This window comes from Phycodurus eques, chromosome 23 (genome assembly GCF_024500275.1).
Source record: "Phycodurus eques isolate BA_2022a chromosome 23, UOR_Pequ_1.1, whole genome shotgun sequence".
NCBI lineage: Eukaryota > Metazoa > Chordata > Actinopteri > Syngnathiformes > Syngnathidae > Phycodurus > Phycodurus eques.
Window position 1 is genome coordinate 4,906,265 of NC_084547.1, and position 17,983 is coordinate 4,924,247.

Consider the following 17,983-nt stretch of genomic DNA (forward strand, 5'->3'; position numbering starts at 1 on the left):
GCGCACTGGGTAAGTAAATTGAAACGAGGTCAGGTCTTTTTTTGTTGACTTTTTTTTTTCTCGTGTCAAGTAGGAGACTTGACGCGATAAAAGAAATGCATCCGAAATCCATTCAGTGGCGCATTTGAAGTGGATGTGGTGTGTTTCAGAACAGGACCAAAGTCAGAAAGTCATGAGCGGCGGCTAACTGGAGTGCGGACAACTCGCCGCGTTGCGTTGTGGGTAAGGCCGGCACCAGTACAAAATGACAATCCGAATCAAACTTTAAAATTAAAAGTACTTTTGTGGAATTGAGAGTTGCTGGGTGGTGTACAAGGAAAAACAGGCATCCATTTATTGCATTATTGCATCAAAGGTGACGTGGAGGCCAAGCACAAGTTACAAAAACATGTCGACAAGTCATTCCCATCATTTCAAAAGCGTTAAGTGCTGCATATGGACCAATGAAATTATACGACGACGATGATGTCACTTCTTGTGTGTGCTTTCCACGTGAAGTGCCACTGTCTGGAAAATAAGTGTTCGAACATTACCGAAGTGCCTTTTTGCTGGTTTCACCAACACATTTCGTTTCCACTTTCCTCCTAAAACTTTGCCGACGTTCTGTTTGCAACACACGCGTCTTCCAAGAACCTCGATTGAAACAAATGTGCAATCCCTGAGATTTTCCAGGTTGAGAAGAACAACAAGTTGTCACGACGTGACTCATGCATTTAGTCTCAGCAAGTGCTCATGCCTCCGTTTTCTGTAGTGCTCGCCCTCATTAGGGTCGCCCGGCGGACTTGAGCGAGAGGCGAGTGCACCCTTGGACTGCTCGTCAGCCAATCACGGGGCGCGTACATGGCTTTCCGGAAAGTATTCAGTGGCCACTTCTCTCTGAGGACATCACGGTTGGCAAGGTACTGTTGATCAATTGTTGGGCGTCGACTTGGTCTCATGAGGTCAAAATGTCAACAGCTTGATTAATAGTATTGTTTAAATGCCAACCATAACGGAAGCAGGAAATGCATTGGTCCGTTTATGGCTCGAACGGCAAAATTCACAAAGCACTAAATGAAGCTCCTCGACTCACTTCAACATTGTTCCTTGACACCGCGGTAAAGCACGACTTTTATATTAGTGCTTTGGTGAACGTGTGATTGTTAAGTCTGAATACATTTCTAAAAATGTACTTTCATGTTTTAAGAGGTATTTTGTGCAGAATTATGGCGCGGGGGGGAATAATTTATTTCATTTTAGAATAAGGCTCTAACTTAAAATGAATAGTTATTTTTAATAAATTAGCAACAATTTAAGACAACTTTTTTCGGGTAGGTGCAGGCTTTTGTGGGGAAAGATATAATGAATTCCATTTTGGAATCATTCTGTAACATCAAACGTGGAAAATGTGAATGGCTCCGGCGACTTTGCAGAGGCGGCGCATTTCTCACGTGGGTTTCGGAGTCGCTTTTCATCTCTGAAGGTCGGAAACAAAGCGCCCCCCCCCCGATATGGAAAGCTAACTATCGACTCGGAGGAGCGGCGCCGCTTGGCGTACTCCGTCCCGGGCCCGCAAGGAAGCGGTCGGCCGCGGCTCAGTGCGCGTGCGAGGGCCCCGTGTCGCTGCGCGCGTGATCCCAGGCGAGGAAGCAATCGTCTGCGTGGACGAAGCGTCCGGCGGCGTCGCCGTCGTAGGCCAGCGCGGCGCTGCGCCTCTGGTCGGCGCCGTAGCGCAGCGAGTGCGCGTGCACCTGCTGGATGTGGCGCTTGATGGTGCTCACCTTCAGCGTGGCCAAGGCCGCGCCGCACACCATGCAGATGAGCCCGTGCCGCCGGCAGTCGTAGTCCATCAGGAAGTCCGTGCGCCAGCGCACCTGGTAGTTTCGCCGCTGGTCCTTGCCCGGGTAGTGGCCTTGGCGCGGGGTAGCGTCCTTGGCCGTGTCCTTGACTCCGCCTCCTTCCTCCTCCAACTCCTCCTCCTCCTCGTCTTCCTCTTCTTTCATCAACGGTTTGACGTCTGGGGAGCCGTCCTCGTTCGGGCCGCCGGAGGTATTGAGGACACCGGCGTCACTTGTGCTGATTTCTGCAGATTCAGGAAGTCAAAAGCGAGAAGGGACGGAAGTCGTTTTTTGGGCTTGCAAACGACATCAAAAAGGATTCACGGCGCTTCACTTTTTCCACATTGCTTCACATTACAGCCATATTCCAAAATAGAATAAATTCATTCCCCCCCAAAAAAAAAATCTGCATGGAACGCCTCATAATTCCAACATGAAAAATGTTTTGAAATTTTTGTTGACTTGTTTTAAAAAAAACAAAAAACTAGGAAACTGAGTCACGTATTCGCAGCCTTGACTCATCATTGTCATCTTCACTTTTTCCACTTTTTGTTATACTGCAGCCTTATTCCCAAATGGGGAAACAAATATTTTCCCTCAAAATTCTGCTCGTAACACTTACTACTTTCACAATGGCATGAAATATGTTTTAAATTTTGGAAAAATTATTAAAAAACATTTTTTTCTAAACTTGGAAATCATGAAGAGAATACTCTCCAAAATGGAGCCTCCATACTTTACAGGTGAACTTTGACCTGATCCACGAATTGAACCATAAATGTCCCTCGTTCAATTAGAATGAATATTGAAAACGGTCATCTTCTTCATCGCGCTGTTCATATTTTGACCTAACAATTGATCAACAGTACGTCGCCATTCAACAGGATGTTCTCAAACGCGTCGGACTGGAAGAGTCACAGAAAGCCAAAGAAGTGGACGTCTTTGGAACTTAAATGTGGACAAAGTGAAGCGCTTGCGAACACTTCTGCGGTTGCGCTCGATGCTCTCAGAACTCCGAAGACATTTTCCTCACCGTCTCCGGCGCGGCGGTCTTTGGTCCAGGCCGCCGCCACGGCTTCGCGCTCTTGCCGGCTCAGGGCCTCCGTCTCGGGGTGACATTGGCGGATGTGCTGCCGGAAGCTCCGGACTCGGCTCCCGCGCACGACCCGAGAGCACACCATGCAGTAGACGGCGCGGCCCCGGGGCCCGTACGCCACCAGGTAGTCCAGGCGCAGGTGTCGCGCGTCGCCGCCCCGCGGGCCCCGCCTCTGGCGCGCGGTGCCCGCCGCGCCGCCGTCGTCCTCGTTCAGAGACGCGTCCCGAGACGGCGAGCCGTCATCTTTGGAGTTTGCTTCTGATTGGATGGAGTTCTCCGACTCGTCTGTCGCGGCCAATAGAAGACGACGATTTCAAGTACCGGTAAACTACTACTGCGCTTCACTAGTAACGCTGCCGAGTCCAACTCGTAGGCATGTGTCACGCACTACTGGTCGCTTTGAGTACTACTAATGAATGTAAACTAGTAGAATTTGATTTTAGTCGTGCAGGGTTGGACTCACTCCACTGGGAAAAAAATGACCTCCTCAAAACAAGTTTGAAAATATTAAAAACTACATTTTGTGAACGTGAAAATAATCTGCCAATGGAACTACTAGTATGAATGGACTTGATAAAATTCTTAAAATATGATCTTCAGAAACAAGTCAAAATTAGAACAAGTACATTCCTTTTTGCAGCGTAGCAACATGTTATCCTACTCGTGAGGACTAGGCGCATACTAGTTCATGGACCTTAAGATGGATCTTTGAAAGGGAGGGTACTAGTGCATGACTTGGCATAACTAGTTTGGCCTAGCAGTGTTACTAGTGCAGCACAGTAGTTTACGAGGATGTTTTGTGTACTACTAGGCCAAAAGTGGCGCTAGTAATGGGGGAAAATGTTTTACTTGTAAGGTTTTATGGAAAGCCATTTGAGCGTTTGCTACTGTGCATTTGTCCTACTCGGGTGCTGAATTGTCTATGTACTAGTACACTCTTTGTCCTTACTAGTAAGACAATTCAGCGCACTAGTAGTAGGATGACACGTTGCTAATGAGGCAAAACTGCACTAGATGACATCTGCATGCTACTAGTACTACTAGTGAAATGCTGAATGTCGATTAGAATACTTTTGTCTCCAGTTGTGCATACGTTATCAAAGTATCAAGTAGCATAGAGTGGTCAACTAGTGCACAGTTTTTCTTCACTAGTAATGTACTTGTCATACTAGTGTGCAAAAATGTCATACAGTGGCGTAAAAAAGTTTTAGCAGTAAGACAGTTGTACTACTAGTGCACAGAAATGCAATATAGTTGTGGACGGCAGTAGAGGAAAAACATTACTAGTTACATAGCTACTACTGTGCCCCAGCTCATTCTACTAGTGCACACAAATATCATACATTTGTGGAATAAATGTCACAGTTCTACTAGCGCATTCTAGTTGCAAAAAAATGTACTAGTAAGACAGTTGTTCTACTAGTGCACTGAAGTGTCTTATTAGTGAGGACATAGAGTGTACTAGTGCAAGGACGTTGCGGCGCTCACCGTGAGTTTGAGCCCAGGCCTGCAGCACGCGGTGCTTCTCCTCGGAGCTGTAGACCAGCGAGTCGGGGTGTCGCTCCAGCACGTGGTTCTTGATGTGGTCCAGGTGCAGCGAGGGCGGCCGCCCGCCGCACACCATGCACAGCAGCCGGCCCGCCTCCGCCTCGTACTCCATCAGGAACTCCTGGCGGAACCAGGCGTGCAGCGAGGCGTTCAGGTAGCGCTCCAGCGCGCGCGCGCAAGGACGGACCGCTCCCTCCCGGCGGCGGGCGTCGCCGTCGCCGTCCGCCTCGGGCGCAGGAGAGCTGCTCGGCCCGCGCGACGGCGGCGGCGGCGGCTCCTCGGCCGATTCTGGGGAAAAAAGGGCAACTAGTGGTGGGATGTGAAACAGTTGCACAAAATTATTATTTTATGAATAAAATTCTGTATTTGATTTTATGTATAATATATATTTGTTTAATGTTGAGTACATACTGTATGTAAATGCCTTTGTTTTACTATTTTTTTTTTTACTATTTGATGTGAAAGGGTTAGTACTGCTCACCGGCAGCGACGGGAAAGCCCGAAAGCGCCGACTCGTCACCCCCTTCGGCCCCGGCGGGCTCGCCGGCTCTGGCTTCGGCGTACGACCCCTGACCTCCCCCGAGGCTCAGGTGGCTCTCCCAGCCGGAGCGGATCACCTCCTTGTCGGCGGCGCTCCACAGCAGCGAGTCGGGGTGCTTCTGGCGGATGTGGCGCTTGATGGTGCTCAGCTTGAGGGTGGCCAGCGAGCTGCCGCACACCATGCAGATCATGCCGTGCCGGAGCGGGTCGAAGTCCATCAGGTACTCGCTGCGCCAGTACTCGTGGTAGTAGCGCCGGTGGTCGCGGCCCGGGATGCGACTCAGGCCGGGCCGCGAGGCCCGCCGCGCCCGGGGTTTGCGTCCCGACGGCCCCGGGGCCGGGGACAGGATCAGAGGGTGGTCCGGACCCTCGCTGATGCTCCAGTAGCTGGTGGCGCCCGCCGCGGGCTCGTCTTCGGCGGCGTGGCCGTTCGCGAGCCCGTCCTCTGCTGAAGAGAAAACACACACTTGGGCTCAACTCGCCATCCAAGCATCCTATTTGTGTTCTCGATAGGGTTGAGGTCAGGGGTTTTCCTCCTCTTACATCCATCACAGCTGAAGCACGTTGACATTTATTTTTATCGATAAACTAAACAGACAGAAGTATCAAACATGTTTATATTGTTTTTGTCCTCTTTCGGGTCACGGGAGCCTTCGACCCTATCCCGGCCAACTTTGGGCTGGAGGCTGGGCACACCCGAGACCGGTCACCGCTCGTTCGCAGGGCACTTCTAGACAAAACAGCCGTCCCTCCGTTTTGGGCGGCGAGCTGCCCCGAAGTCAGCTGGGATCGGCTCCAGTCCACCTGTGACCCTCATAAGGGCAACATTTTCGAAAAGGGATGGCTGGTCCCTTTTAGGGCCTTCATGCTAGGCTAACTGGTTAGCTCGGGTGTTTTTTCTTTTTTTTTTTTTTTTCCGGAGGCTGCAGTGCCTCCACCCGCCACACGATGGCGTCCGCGTACGGTGCTGTTCAGCCTTTGTTTACAGGAGCCCACACAGACAGAGGGGCCAAGCCGTATTGGTATTGTCCCACTGACAATGGCCGTGGATTTGACAGCCACGCACGCATGCAAACCCAACCATTTCTTTTCTTATCTTTTATTTTCCCCCAGTGTAAGCTTACCTCCCGAGTCGCTCTGGCCGGGGGCCGCCTCTTCCTCCTCCTCCTCCTCCCCGCGGACAGTTAATGAGAGCGGCGGCCCGGGCTCCGGCTGAGCCCGGCGCTCGGCAAGCCGGAGCTCCGCGGCGCCGTCGTCCATCCCGCGCTCGCTCCGGTTACGGGACGTGTCACGCGCGCACGAGCACGTTCGCGACTCGCATCTGGCATCGCACGGGAGCTCCGACGACGCGCGTGCGTGCGCGCGACCCCCTCAAGCCAACCCCCCCACCCCCCTCCTCCCTTGACAAGTTAACTTTTCATAGATTCCAAACGTTCCGTGGTAAAAGGCAAATGCGTGCGCGTGGGCCTCCGGTGGCGTATTTTGGAGACTCTTGCTTGTCTTCAGGGTGGGGAGCCGGACGAGGGGCCCCTGGGGCTCCTTAAGGGGCTCCTGGGTAAATTTAAAGAGACAGTACCCGCGTCGACGCGAGCCCAGGACAACTCTGACGTCGTCACACATTACTGGAGCGTCATTATTTTTCACCGGAAAACTAATTATGTCCAATAGTCTTTATATTACGGTTAAATAGAAATGAAACGGAAAATAATTAAAAAGGAAGTGCATCATGTTTATTATTCTGCAAGGCTTACTTGTGACTTAAATGTGTCTTTAAACACCTTGTTTTGGAAAATTAGATCTGGTCTACATTATTATTATTCAATTAACTGTCCCGGGAGTCTCCAAAATGAAAACAACACGAGAGAAAGCAGGCATGCCCAATTACTGAGCAGCATATGAAAAACCTTTTCATATTAAACAGTATCTAAAACAGCTTCAAGATATTAAAAATATATATATTTTTTTCATTTTTAAATACCGAAATCAACTCAAAGTCAATTCCACTGTGTGGGATTAAGGGCCAAAATAAAATGCATTAAGGTAAATCCCGTTTTAAAATTAATACTTTTTTTTTTTTTTTTAATGGTTTTTATTTTTTTTTTACACACGTACACATTATTGTAGTAGTAAATTTAACATACGAGCATTTTTGTTTTTTCTTGGTTTTTGTTTTTACATATTTTTTGTTTTATTAATTTTTCATTTTTATTTTGTTTCTTTGTACTCATTTACACACAGACAGACATCTTTTTAATATCTTGTTTTGTCTTTGTTTTTTTTGCCATAAACACACGAGACGTGTATTTTCTCTGCAGGAGGTCGGTCCAACATCCGGGTACTCGGCGCTCGTTGTCAAGGCAGCCGGTTGACTGCTGGCTAGCGGCGGGAGCTAACGGCGGAGTGAGTCCCGCCCGATCGAGCTGTCCTCATAACTACCCCGAAAAAGAAACCCACCCCCGCCACAAACAAACAAACAAAAAAAAGACTAAAGTTCCTCAATGACAAGGTAAACGAGCGTGCATGCTTTCACTCCGCTTCCTCCTTCCTCCTTTCCGCCGCTCCTCGCTGTCGGCCCCAAACGACGAGGACAAGATGTCCACGGCGAGACACGGTCAGTCGCCTCGTCTGGGGGCCTCGTTGGACCCCCGGCCTCGTCCCCCCACGCCGCCGCCTGAGGAAGCCGCTGTGCTCTGCTGTCGTCTCGGCTCGCGTACTCCGCCGGCCCCGTCGTTCGCTGCGGTTTGAATGGAGCTAAACGCGTCCAAAAGGGGGAAATATTGACGGTCGGCGGGCGGAATTGGCGTGTTTAAAGGTACAGGGGGACAGATTTAAAGGGATAGTGTCACCATGACGACACTTTTAAAGGGACAGTACGGCTTTGCTACCCTCCCCCCGCAAAAAAAACAAAAAACAAGTATTGCACACAAAAATGTAATTACAATTGTACTTCCAGGAAAGTTTTACAGACTTAAAGACAGTTATTGTTTTACTTTACATTGTTTTTTTTTTTGGTTTTATTTTAGTTTTTTTTTTCCACACAAGCATTTTCATAGCTTTTTCACACATTCTACAAATTCATACAAATTCTGAATGATTTAGTTTTTGTTTTCTTTTTACACATGCACACTTTTTTTATTCTGTTTTCTTTTTACACACATTTTATTATTTTCCCTATAGTTTTTGTTTTTACACATGCCCGGTTTTGTTTTTTGTTACAAATTTTCTAGATTTTGTGTTTATTTTCCCGCATTTATGTTTTTTCTTCCACATACACTATTATATATAGTTTTCTTGTTTTTATTCTAGTTATTTTTTGCACAGACACATTGACATTTTCCTTTTTTATCAGTTATCTTTTTTCTTTATATTTGTTAAACATGCACATTTGATTTGTTTTTATTATTTCCAAAAACAGAATTTTGTTTTTATTTTCCTTTAATTTTTTTTTACACATGAATTATTATTTTTTTTTTTCTTCATTATTGTTTTGTCTTTTTTACACACATGCGTTAGTTTTTTTAATTATTATTCTTTCACACAGACATTTTTAGAATTTTATTTTACCAATAAAATAAAACGAACAAATGGTAAATGCAAATGTATGGTACTTAAAAGTGAAATACAACTGAACTCTACTTAAAGGTGTACTGTTGTTGAACAGTAAGTTCAAACAGACTATATGCGATCGCAACGAGCTGCAGTCTGTCTGTTTGCATTTCATGTTTTAAATGCTGTAAATGTTATTTATATTGAATTCCTCGACTCTTTCGTGTACCGCTCGAGGGAGCCCTTGTACCTCTCGTGGTACTCGTGCCGCACATTTCTCGAGCGCACGATTGAACGAATTGGCATTTTCCCGCACGGGATCGCGTCGGCTCATGCGTGATGTGCTCTCTGTTCCGTAGGACACACGACTCTTTGCGTGATACTAACACGAGCGCAGGTCCACACATCAGAACAAAACCTTCCGGGCGGAAGGAATGAAGGAATCTATGGGACGGGACCTCCCGGGCCGGCAGTAGCATGCCGACGGTCAAAAGCGAAGGTGGCTCGGCGTTCGAGTTGGATGACGCCACCCCGGCGAGTTCCGCTTCTTCAGCGCTCTTGGCTAAAACCACCCGGACTGTCGGGACGATGACCAACGGCGGCCGGACGCGAGTCTTCACGCGGATCAAGGCCGAGCGCTCGTCGGCAACCGGGAACGCCCTCGCGCCCGAGTCCGAGGAAGAGCAGGTGGCCCGTCGCCGGGAGCAATGGAGGCTCAAAAAGCGAGCGCAGCGGGCCAAGGTGGCGGCGAGGCTCGCCAAAACCAGAGAGAAAGTCACACCGGTGATAACCGCGTCTGCCCAATTTCTCCTTCGTGACGCCAACCGGCGAGGTGGCCAAACACCAAGGCAGACTTCGCACAAATCCGCACAAATGGCGAGTGAATCGACAAGACGGACTCCGAATTTTGTTCCTCCGTCCGACGTCTCTCGATGCAGAACGCCTCGGCAGAGACTTTTGGAAGCTCAAAGACATCTAAAAGTCAAATCCCTGTGCACGCCCTTGGCGTTTAATATCAGAAGCGTCCCCCCGATGGACACCAGGGACACTCCGGAGCAGATCATAGCCAAACAGAGGGAGTACTGGCGGGTTAAAAAGCGAGAGCAGCGGGCCAAGATGTCGATGGAGGCGAAGGCCCGGCTCAAGGAGAAGGACTCCCTGATGCGCCGAGTCCGACGCTACCAGCACATCCTGGAGGAGATGAGGAGGGCCAGGGCGTCGGGGGGCGGCCCGGAGACCCTCGGGGGCTTCATCGAAGAGGACGGGACGGTGTCTGCCGGCGCTCCCCGGATGCGTTCCTTGAATGGCAGCACGGGGAAAGATGGACTCGGGGTTTCCGGTAGCAAAGTCCCCATACGAGCGCCCACCCGAAGCACAAAGACCGAACCCGTCCAACCTTTTAGTCACCTCACCCTCACTCGTCCTCAGGGCCCACGCAAGTCCACTTTTCCCGACGTAGCCACCTGGGCCGGCCGGGCCGGCTGCGTCATGAAAATGCTCGTTTCGGATAAAGCGTTGACCAAGGAAGACCGCGTGGCCAAGAAGCGCGAGTACTGGAGGGTGATGAAGCGGCAACAGCGGGCAGCGCGCGCGGCCCAGCTGAGGCAAGGGTTCGCCGAGTCCAGACTCGCCGCGCCGGCCAGAAGGAGCAAAGACCTGAGAGCGGCTGCGGCGTACCGAGCGCCTCTCCTGAACCGGATCGAGCCGACTAACGCCATCAAACGGGAGCCTGACCTAAACCCCGCCCCTGAGCAGCCCCTCTGTCCAGACCTCAAACCTCTGGCGCCCAAGCCCGAACCCGACCCGGTTCCGGCCGCGGATTGCCAGACGACCACTCTGCTGGCCGTGGCCTCCATGAAGAAGCTCCTTGAGGAGTCTCTGAGCACGGTGAGCGACGCCAAATTCCAAGAGCCCGACGTCGGAACGAAGGTAAAAGAGGAGCCCGACGGAACGGAGGCGGCCCCCGTCGCCCGAGCTCGAGACCCCGACGCGGCCCCGCGGCGACGTCCCGGCGCGGCGAGCAGCCTGCAAAAGAAGCGGGAGTACTGGAAGCTGATGAAGAGGCAGCAGAGGGCCCGGCTGAAGGAGAGGCGCGGCGAGGGCGGCGGCGGCGATGCCGGTGGCGGTGGGCGTCTTCATCTGAGGGGCAACCAGGTGACACCCGAGCTTTCTTACACATTTCTTTGTTTGAGCACCCCATTCAACAGTCTACGGTGCCTCGGTTATTGGAGTTGCGTGTGTGCGCGCACGTCCCTGTCCACTCCAGCTGAAACCCGATTCGTTGCTGCAAACGTCTTTTCGGGATTTGACACTGCGGGCGAGCAAAAAATAGCTTTCACGAGCCGGGCCCCTCTCAAGAGATGCAGTCGTGCTGTGTGGACAAAAGTCTAGGGACGCAATAATGGATCAATCCGTCAGTCGATATTCAATGTCACCTTAACCGTTCTCTCATCCAATCTCAATAGTGTTGAGGTCAGGGGTTGATGGCGGCATGAGTTTTTCTCCCTTTATGCCCAGAGCAGCCATAGATTCAGTGGTATTTACTGCAATGTGACACTTTGAAGGGCGTTTTGTTTCTTGTCTCTTTGTTTTACTTTTCACGTCATGTATTTGTGTCGTTTTGTCTCGTAGACTCCGACTCTCGCCGCGCGCTCGATAAATGTTGCGAAGACTCCACTGAAGCTCCTTCCTAAGCCTTCCTTGTCTTCGGGGAGCAGCATTCGCCCCGTCCGCGGGCCTTCGGGTATTAATGAATGCGTGGACTTGGACCCGGACCTCCCTGCTCTGAAACCCCCTGACAACCCGTTTTCCAGCATAAACCTGCACCCCATCGAACCCCCCGCTCGACCTGTGCGCTCCGCTCCCTTGAAACGGTTCTGGGCGTCCCCGGCGCCGCTCAACGCCACGGGGCCTCCCAAGCGCCGCCCCGGGGAGTCTGAGGAGGACTTTCTGAAAAGGAAGCGCGAGTACTGGAGGATCAAAAAGAAGGAGCAGAGAGCCAGGAAGGCTGTGGGCGAGAAGCGGATCGCCCCGAGGAGAGGGTCCTGCATGCCGCCCGTTCAGGTACAAAATAGGGTTGGAGAAAGTCAAGGGAGGTGGGGAGGAGGGCTGCTTGCTAATGTATAGGCTGCTAAAGTAGGCCATCTGGGGTCACCATGGCAACAGCAGACACTAATCTCCTTCTTTTAAGCCAGCGTAGTACAATGATTCACAACCATGGCGCCACCACATACAAATAATATGCTGTATCTTTTATCTTCCATCTATGCCAGCGACATACAGAACAATTAAATGCGCTTCCACTAGAAGGTCGAATCGACGTGCACGTCCACCTTGCAGTCCGAATAGGTTGTGTCTAAAAAAAGTGTGTTTTAATCCGTTGAAATGCCTTGAAATCATCGAGGTTGCGGCTCTATAACCCTTGAAGCAACGGACTGAACACAAACTGTACAGCGACACATATAGACTGTATTGCCTTTTTTGATGCACTACATTGCATTTGTTCATCTTTCTGTCCAATCACCGCACAGGATCTTTGTCAGCGGTCGACGTGCGACCCTTTGAGTGAGGCGTCAGAACATCTCATCGGGTAGAAAACTCGTATTTTATCGTGGGGGGTTTGAGGCCTGCTGTTCGTTTTCTGCATTGTTATTTTTCTTTCACAGCAATTCAGCGGACAGCGGGGCCTACTCTCACTACGCAGCACCACTACAAGGTGACGTATTGCAGACGTAAGTTCTAGGAAAAAAAGATCAACGTTAATATTGCTCGACCGCGTCGCCAGATGAGCTTCTGTTAGCCGAGGACGGGCGCCCCCGCGGCGACGAAGGCCCCGTGACCGAGGCCACGTGGAGGCACTCGTACCTCATGGACTACGACCCCCTCAACCAGCTGCTGGTGTGCATGGCGTGCGGCGAGCTGCAGCACTCGCACAGCCTGGAGGGCGCGGTGGCGCACATCGACGAGGCCCACCCGCACACCCGCGCCCTGGAGCCTGCCGAGCGACGCCGCATCCTGGAGGCCTGGGACGAGCAGGTGTCGCGACGCGAGCGCTTCTTCACCAGGCAGCTGCAGCAGCGCGGCGTGACTCTGGCAGGTAAGAATGCTCTTCTTTATCTGCCTTGATGCAACAACATGAGCAGATGCTGTGCTGTAAGATTGGCGTTACGTAACCTCGAATGACGATGTATACGGTATTTTTGTTTAAAAAAAGAAAGTCATTTGCGTGTGACTCAGGGAGCAAACGAGGTCGTCACAAGAAAGGCGTATTAAAGAGTTTCTGTCCTGCAAGTGCATTGTATTGTATTGTGTAGAGCTACCTGTTGAGAAGCCACTTTATTAAAACTAAAACTTTTAAGAAAATCAACCGTCTGTCTCAGGTTGATTCCGATAAAGGCTTCTTCAGGAATATCTGTCACACAAATGCATCGCAAAAACAGCAGGCGCTCGATAACTTGGAACACACTTTATTGTTCATTTCAATATACTCTTGGTACCTGCCAAATACATGAACTGTTTTGTTTACAGTACATGGCATAATTGCGGCAGAGGTATCGATCAATAACTCCCCCACACTTGTTTTCACAGAAACGTACAGGAACTGAGCTGCGGGATAAGACCAAGAAATTGAACCTTCTCTCCCATAACGACGACGATCCATCGAGGAATCGTTTGTTTTGAGGACGCCATCGATGATCACGGCGCACTTGACTTGCCAACCTTTTGCGTCAACCTCTGCAGCGGAGCGAGCCGTTTGAGCTTCTCAAAGTGAACTTGTGACTTGTTTACTGGTTAAAAAGGAACATTTTCACATGCCCCTTTTTCCACAATTAAATCTTGTTTACCTTTGGGATCATTTGGTCTTCTTTTGCTGCAATACAAAAAACATTTTGAGGACCAAGAAGACGGTCAGCGAGATTCGTGGGCGCCAAGTCTGAGGTCCGGGGTTCGAGTCTCGGCTCTGGACACTTAGTGTGGGTTTTCTCCTGGTAGTCCGGTTTCCTCCCACGTCCACAATGTTAGGATCACTGAAAACTCTAAACTGGCCCTGCCAATGGCTGGCGACCCAAAGGTCAGCTGGCACAAGGTCAAGTTGACTCATGACCCTAATGAGGACAAGCATTATTGAATATGGATGTCTAGCTGAGTCCTACAGACACAGTCAGTTCCTTCTCCTCCTGGCCTCCTCCTCCTCTTGCTCGGGTTCCTCAGCCGGCGACTCATCTCTCCGGGTCTCCGCCCGGAGCTCGCTGGGGCCGGCTTGCAGGCGGAACAGGGTGGGGATGTGACCCAGGACGGGGTTGCTCTCCTGCAGACCCGAGATCCACCGGTTGAGGGTGGCCCGGTCCCCCTGGCTGGTCATGCACATGGCAAACACCGGACCTTCATCCACTGGGGAAAACGCACACCATTGTGTTAGAGAAGATTTTTTTTTTTAATACTGTATCCAAAATATGATCATCTTACAGTCTTCTACATCGAAGGTCTCAATGTCCCCAAGGTCCCGATCCAAGTCTAGTTCTAGTTGCAGAGGGTAGTTAAAACAACGCTCTGGATCATAAGGCTCCTCCACCTAAAATAAAAAAACACATCACAAATACTTCTTACATAAGCGGACTTTTCAGGGATGTGAAATTTACAGAAGTACAGTGAACTCCTGCATATTCACAGTTAGAGCATTTGCAAATTGAGCAGATTTTCATTTTGGAACCTGAAAAGCATTCCAATTCACTGAAGCCAAAGCAATAAAAGCGTTACTTTGGCGCCATCTTGGTCCCAGGGAACGACACTTGAATTCGACTAAAATAGCGCTGTGCCACCATCTTGTGGCAATTAAAAGCTTTTTTTTTTTTTTTTTAGGGGAACATCAATTACGTGCAGATTATGGCAATTTGTGGCTCTATTTGCAAGGGTTTTACTTTCTACGTTTGAAAATGTATGTCGATACTTTCTAGTCCTTTGTCAAAAAAGGCTCGAGACTTTTTTTCCATCCTGCGCGGAAGACGCCACGATGTGGCCTTATTTAAGAGCCCCAAGAACGATTGGTGGCGAAAGCTTTGCTTTAGCCTAAAAAAAAATAAAAAAAAATTTTTAAATTTTAAAAAACTACCAGCTGCGGGCATTCAAAATTCTCTGTCACATACAGGTATGGCATTTTTTCTGTTATTATAATGAGCCAATTTAGATTAGTTTTTGTAACATTACAAAATCCCTTTTTACTTTTAAACTTAGGTCCTGTGTGTCTTTTTGAGTTCTTTATCCACCTCTGCTCATGAGCAGGCCTCGGCTCGCCCACCTTCTCGCCGGGTGGCACGGGTTCAGCCCGGAGGACGTAGTAGTGCACGCACGTCTTTCTCAGCCACAGCGGAAAGGGTCCCTCCACGAACACGGGCCTGCCGGGGTCGTGCTTGCCGAGGAGCTCCATCTGGTCGGGGCTCTGGATGCCTACGATGTGGGGCGGCGCGATCTGGTCTCCGCTATCTGTGACGTCTGTGCGCGGCATCTGGTGAGGAGATGACTGTTACTACGCTTTATTGCTGCTTGGGCAGGCCAATGTGGCTTTAAAGCCAAAATCTGAACATTTCCATTTTGGAGCAAATGACAATGACATTATTCAAAAGGTTTTCTCCACAGTATTTCTCCTGATACAAAACCATTCCTATTCCTTATTCCCAGCCAAAATACGGGCTTCCTATTGGGGGGAAAAAATTCACTTTTGTCCAAACTTTGTACACTACCATTCGAAAGTTTAGTCCTGTCATGATCTGTGCCCTGCAGCTCCTCTGCAAAGCATGGCTGGCGCTTAGTGCCTCTTTTTTCCCCTCCCTCTCCAGCACTAATCCTCACCTCGCCAGCGCACCCGCTTCCAATCATCAAACCATCACAGCCTGCATTTCAGCCTGCTAGTTTCAGTATTCCAGCGCCAGACTGTTGTCGCTCATGATCATAAGAAGATTCCCCGACAGCCGTGCCTGAACTTGCTCCCTGTTTTTCCTCCTCCTCCAGTGCCCTCCTGTGTCTCCTGCCACGACGCTCGCACCAACCGCTCTGCCAAGCTCACTCACCTCTGCGCACGCTGCGGTTTCCTGCACGCTCCCAGCTCAAGCCTTGGAATTCTTCACCTCGCGCTTCACCCTAATAAGCCTCTGCCAACTGCTTCCTCAGTCTCAGTCTTCTTTTGGGTCCAGTTACCGTTCATTTAGAAATGTCCTTGTTTATTTATTGATATATATATATATTTTTTTTAAAGAATAGCACTTTTTCTAATGAGGATAACAAAAGAATTAGAATTGACACTGTAAACATTTCCGAGGGACCCCAAAACAATTCAACAGTAGTGTATATCAATACAATAACACTAATAAACATTTTAAATGTTCAAAACTGGGAATCATAAAATGAGCCGTCGGACCGCACGGCTTGGCTGGTCCGTACACGACAAGCTGTCTTTTGGGTCCACCCCTTCGTGTAGAGTTATACAGGAGAGGCAACGCGACCTCGGCAAAAGATTTGCGGCATGTCAGGAAAAGCCTACTAAAACATCTGTACTTTATGGTTAATCAGAGGCACTTTAAATGGTGGCATGCGTGTGCTGACTCCCATTTAATGAGTTGGAATTTGATTGGCTAATTCTGAACGAAGCCACATGACTAGTTATGAGGCTGTCCACACTTATGAAACCACATTGCAGTTTGTTTTGAGTTCCCCTCGCTGTAAGATGTTTTTTTTTGGTTTTTTTTTTCCAACTGAATAATGTTTTAAATTGGATTAATGGCCCAGCCCTAACTGGACGATTCCGCAAAGGTACCTGGTAAACGGTGACTTTGGCGTCCAGGTGGTTCGCGATCCGCTTCAGGCTGAAGCGGGCCAGGTCCACCGGGTCTTCGGGCAGCTGATGCGGGATGGGGAAGGGGTTGGTGTGTTTGAATTTCGGGAACCAGTACATGATGCGCTGGTACTTCCTCACTGGGTGGCCCTTCTCACCAAAAATCCGCACCAGCAGGACCTTCGTTTCCACGTTGGGCATGACACCTGAAGAAACCGACAATGAATTCAGCTTGCCAATTTGAGCACGTTGTCAAAGTGTGACACGCACCATAGTTCTCCATTTGTTCTAGTAGCTGCACTGCGCACTCCTGCTGCCGGGGGTAGTGGTTGAACATGCGCTGAATGAAGTTCCTGGGCACGAACACCTCCTTGGGAAAGACATCCAGCAGCTGGTTGTAGACCGCCAGATCGCGCTCCACGCCGAACTCTGGCATCTTCTTGAGTGCGGCGTAGATGAACTCCACGTGGCCCCGTCGCCTCACGTCGGCCTTGGTGAACACCTCCAGCGCTTCGGCGAAGGAGGCCTTGGTTTTGCGCTCCGTGGCGAACGGGTCACCCGGGACCACGGACCTCTTCCCGGGGTCCTCGCCGACGAACTCCGCGGGCACGGGGCCGCCTTTGTAACCGCGGAAACGCCTCACCGCCTGTACAAAGATGTAGTATGAATGTGTGTCGACGCTTGACCTCAGGGGTTTTCAAATTTTCTACACCCAAGTACCGCTTAAAAAAAAAATGACTTAGCTGCCCAAGTACCCCCAACGTGACCAACAATAATGTTTGTAAGCCACACCTCAGTTTGAGAACCACCGCTTTACCTGCTCATGCTGTGGATTGCGTGGCAAAGTGGGGCGAGCGGACCGGGCTGCGGTGTGGGCGGACTGGCCCAGCAGCCGGAGCAGGCATCGTGTGCACTTCATGATGCAGCTGCAGTGGGAAGAAAGCACATGACAGTCGATTACACATACTATTGTTACGCGCTATATTAATACATTATTTTACAGTCAGTGTAGGCAACTCAGCCATTTAGTCGCTATCTCTAACCACTTTTTTTTTTTTTTTAACTTTAATTCCTGGAAAATATAAGGGGAGCCATTTTCACCTTGTTTGACAAGAAAGTAGCCCGGTGGTAGGACCATCTTACAGCCAAAAACACAGCACTTCATGACAAACCAGTGGAACATTTTTTAAGTAACTTTTTAATTTTCCTATATTGAAGTGCAATGTTCTAGTTCAAACAGTGGATAAGCTTAAAGTGGCTTACAATAATTTCAGATATGCCTTTAAGGAATAAAACACTACAGAGATGACAGTTTATTCATTCAAACGGTATATCATGAGTATTGTCATAAGAATAAAGGTTAAAAAGTAACCTTTCTCTCCGTATTATATTGATGTGTGTATTAAACGATTTTTTTCCCCCACTCACCGTCCCCTTCAGGTTGCTCTTCATGAGTGTCACCATGTAGAAACGCGGACTGACATCCGGGTTCCACCCCGAAAATGCCGCCGGCCGTGACAACAGGAATTCGTTCATTCGTTCCGGTCTTTTTTGTTGTTGTTGTTTTGGGGGTTTTTTTTTGTTTCTGTTTTTTTTTTGTGGGCAAGCTTA

The 17,983-nt window shown here is 49.6% G+C and overlaps 3 protein-coding genes across 5 annotated transcripts; 1 reads left to right on the forward strand and 2 right to left on the reverse strand.

The window, feature by feature from the left end:
* Positions 1-310: 310 nt before the first annotated feature.
* zfta (zinc finger translocation associated) lies at positions 311-7,859 on the reverse strand. 2 transcript variants are annotated; one of them, XM_061669627.1, is made up of 5 exons: positions 6,126-7,859; positions 4,943-5,446; positions 4,402-4,749; positions 2,851-3,198; positions 311-2,062 (listed from the first exon to the last, which is right to left on the reverse strand). In XM_061669627.1, the coding sequence occupies exons 1-5, from the start codon at positions 6,259-6,261 to the stop codon at positions 1,575-1,577; spliced, it is 1,824 nt and encodes a 607-aa protein (XP_061525611.1). In that variant the 5' UTR covers positions 6,262-7,859; the 3' UTR covers positions 311-1,574. The 2 variants fall into 2 exon arrangements, with proteins under 2 accessions (XP_061525611.1, XP_061525610.1); XM_061669626.1 differs by having other exon boundaries at positions 4,943-5,449.
* si:dkey-28a3.2 (uncharacterized) lies at positions 4,480-13,411 on the forward strand. Of its 2 annotated transcripts, XM_061669624.1 has the most exons (9): positions 4,480-4,615; positions 4,927-5,222; positions 7,317-7,507; positions 8,907-10,701; positions 11,179-11,610; positions 12,078-12,136; positions 12,213-12,262; positions 12,332-12,643; positions 13,135-13,411. In XM_061669624.1, the coding sequence occupies exons 4-9, from the start codon at positions 9,025-9,027 to the stop codon at positions 13,149-13,151; spliced, it is 2,547 nt and encodes an 848-aa protein (XP_061525608.1). In that variant the 5' UTR covers positions 4,480-4,615; positions 4,927-5,222; positions 7,317-7,507; positions 8,907-9,024; the 3' UTR covers positions 13,152-13,411. The 2 variants fall into 2 exon arrangements, with proteins under 2 accessions (XP_061525608.1, XP_061525609.1); XM_061669625.1 differs by lacking the exons at positions 4,480-4,615; positions 4,927-5,222 and having other exon boundaries at positions 7,045-7,507.
* Positions 13,014-17,861, reverse strand: ecsit (ECSIT signaling integrator). Its single transcript, XM_061669628.1, has 7 exons — positions 17,801-17,861; positions 17,190-17,298; positions 16,643-17,018; positions 16,355-16,578; positions 14,843-15,049; positions 14,014-14,119; positions 13,014-13,938 (listed from the first exon to the last, which is right to left on the reverse strand). The coding sequence occupies exons 2-7, from the start codon at positions 17,289-17,291 to the stop codon at positions 13,709-13,711; spliced, it is 1,245 nt and encodes a 414-aa protein (XP_061525612.1). The 5' UTR covers positions 17,292-17,298; positions 17,801-17,861; the 3' UTR covers positions 13,014-13,708.
* Between the last annotated feature and the right edge of the window lie 122 nt (positions 17,862-17,983).

What these genes read in the sequence shown, in the direction of transcription:
- zfta (XM_061669626.1), bottom strand. Translation starts at nt 6,261, where the DNA reads ATGGACGACGGCGCCGCGGAGCTCCGGCTTGCCGAGCGCCGGGCTCAG. An exon ending in CGGCCAGAGCGACTCGGGAG is followed by an intron (nt 5,450 to 6,125) that starts GTAAGCTTACAC and finishes TTTTCTCTTCAG; the next exon opens with CAGAGGACGGGCTCGCGAAC. An exon ending in GGCCTGGGCTCAAACTCACG is followed by an intron (nt 3,199 to 4,401) that starts GTGAGCGCCGCA and finishes TGGCCGCGACAG; the next exon opens with ACGAGTCGGAGAACTCCATC.
- si:dkey-28a3.2 (XM_061669624.1), top strand. Translation starts at nt 9,025, where the DNA reads ATGCCGACGGTCAAAAGCGAAGGTGGCTCGGCGTTCGAGTTGGATGAC. An exon ending in CCTGCATGCCGCCCGTTCAG is followed by an intron (nt 11,611 to 12,077) that starts GTACAAAATAGG and finishes ATCACCGCACAG; the next exon opens with GATCTTTGTCAGCGGTCGAC. An exon ending in GCGTCAGAACATCTCATCGG is followed by an intron (nt 12,137 to 12,212) that starts GTAGAAAACTCG and finishes TTTCTTTCACAG; the next exon opens with CAATTCAGCGGACAGCGGGG.
- ecsit (XM_061669628.1), bottom strand. Translation starts at nt 17,291, where the DNA reads ATGAAGTGCACACGATGCCTGCTCCGGCTGCTGGGCCAGTCCGCCCAC. An exon ending in AGAACAAATGGAGAACTATG is followed by an intron (nt 16,579 to 16,642) that starts GTGCGTGTCACA and finishes CGGTTTCTTCAG; the next exon opens with GTGTCATGCCCAACGTGGAA. An exon ending in CCAAAGTCACCGTTTACCAG is followed by an intron (nt 15,050 to 16,354) that starts GTACCTTTGCGG and finishes TCTCCTCACCAG; the next exon opens with ATGCCGCGCACAGACGTCAC.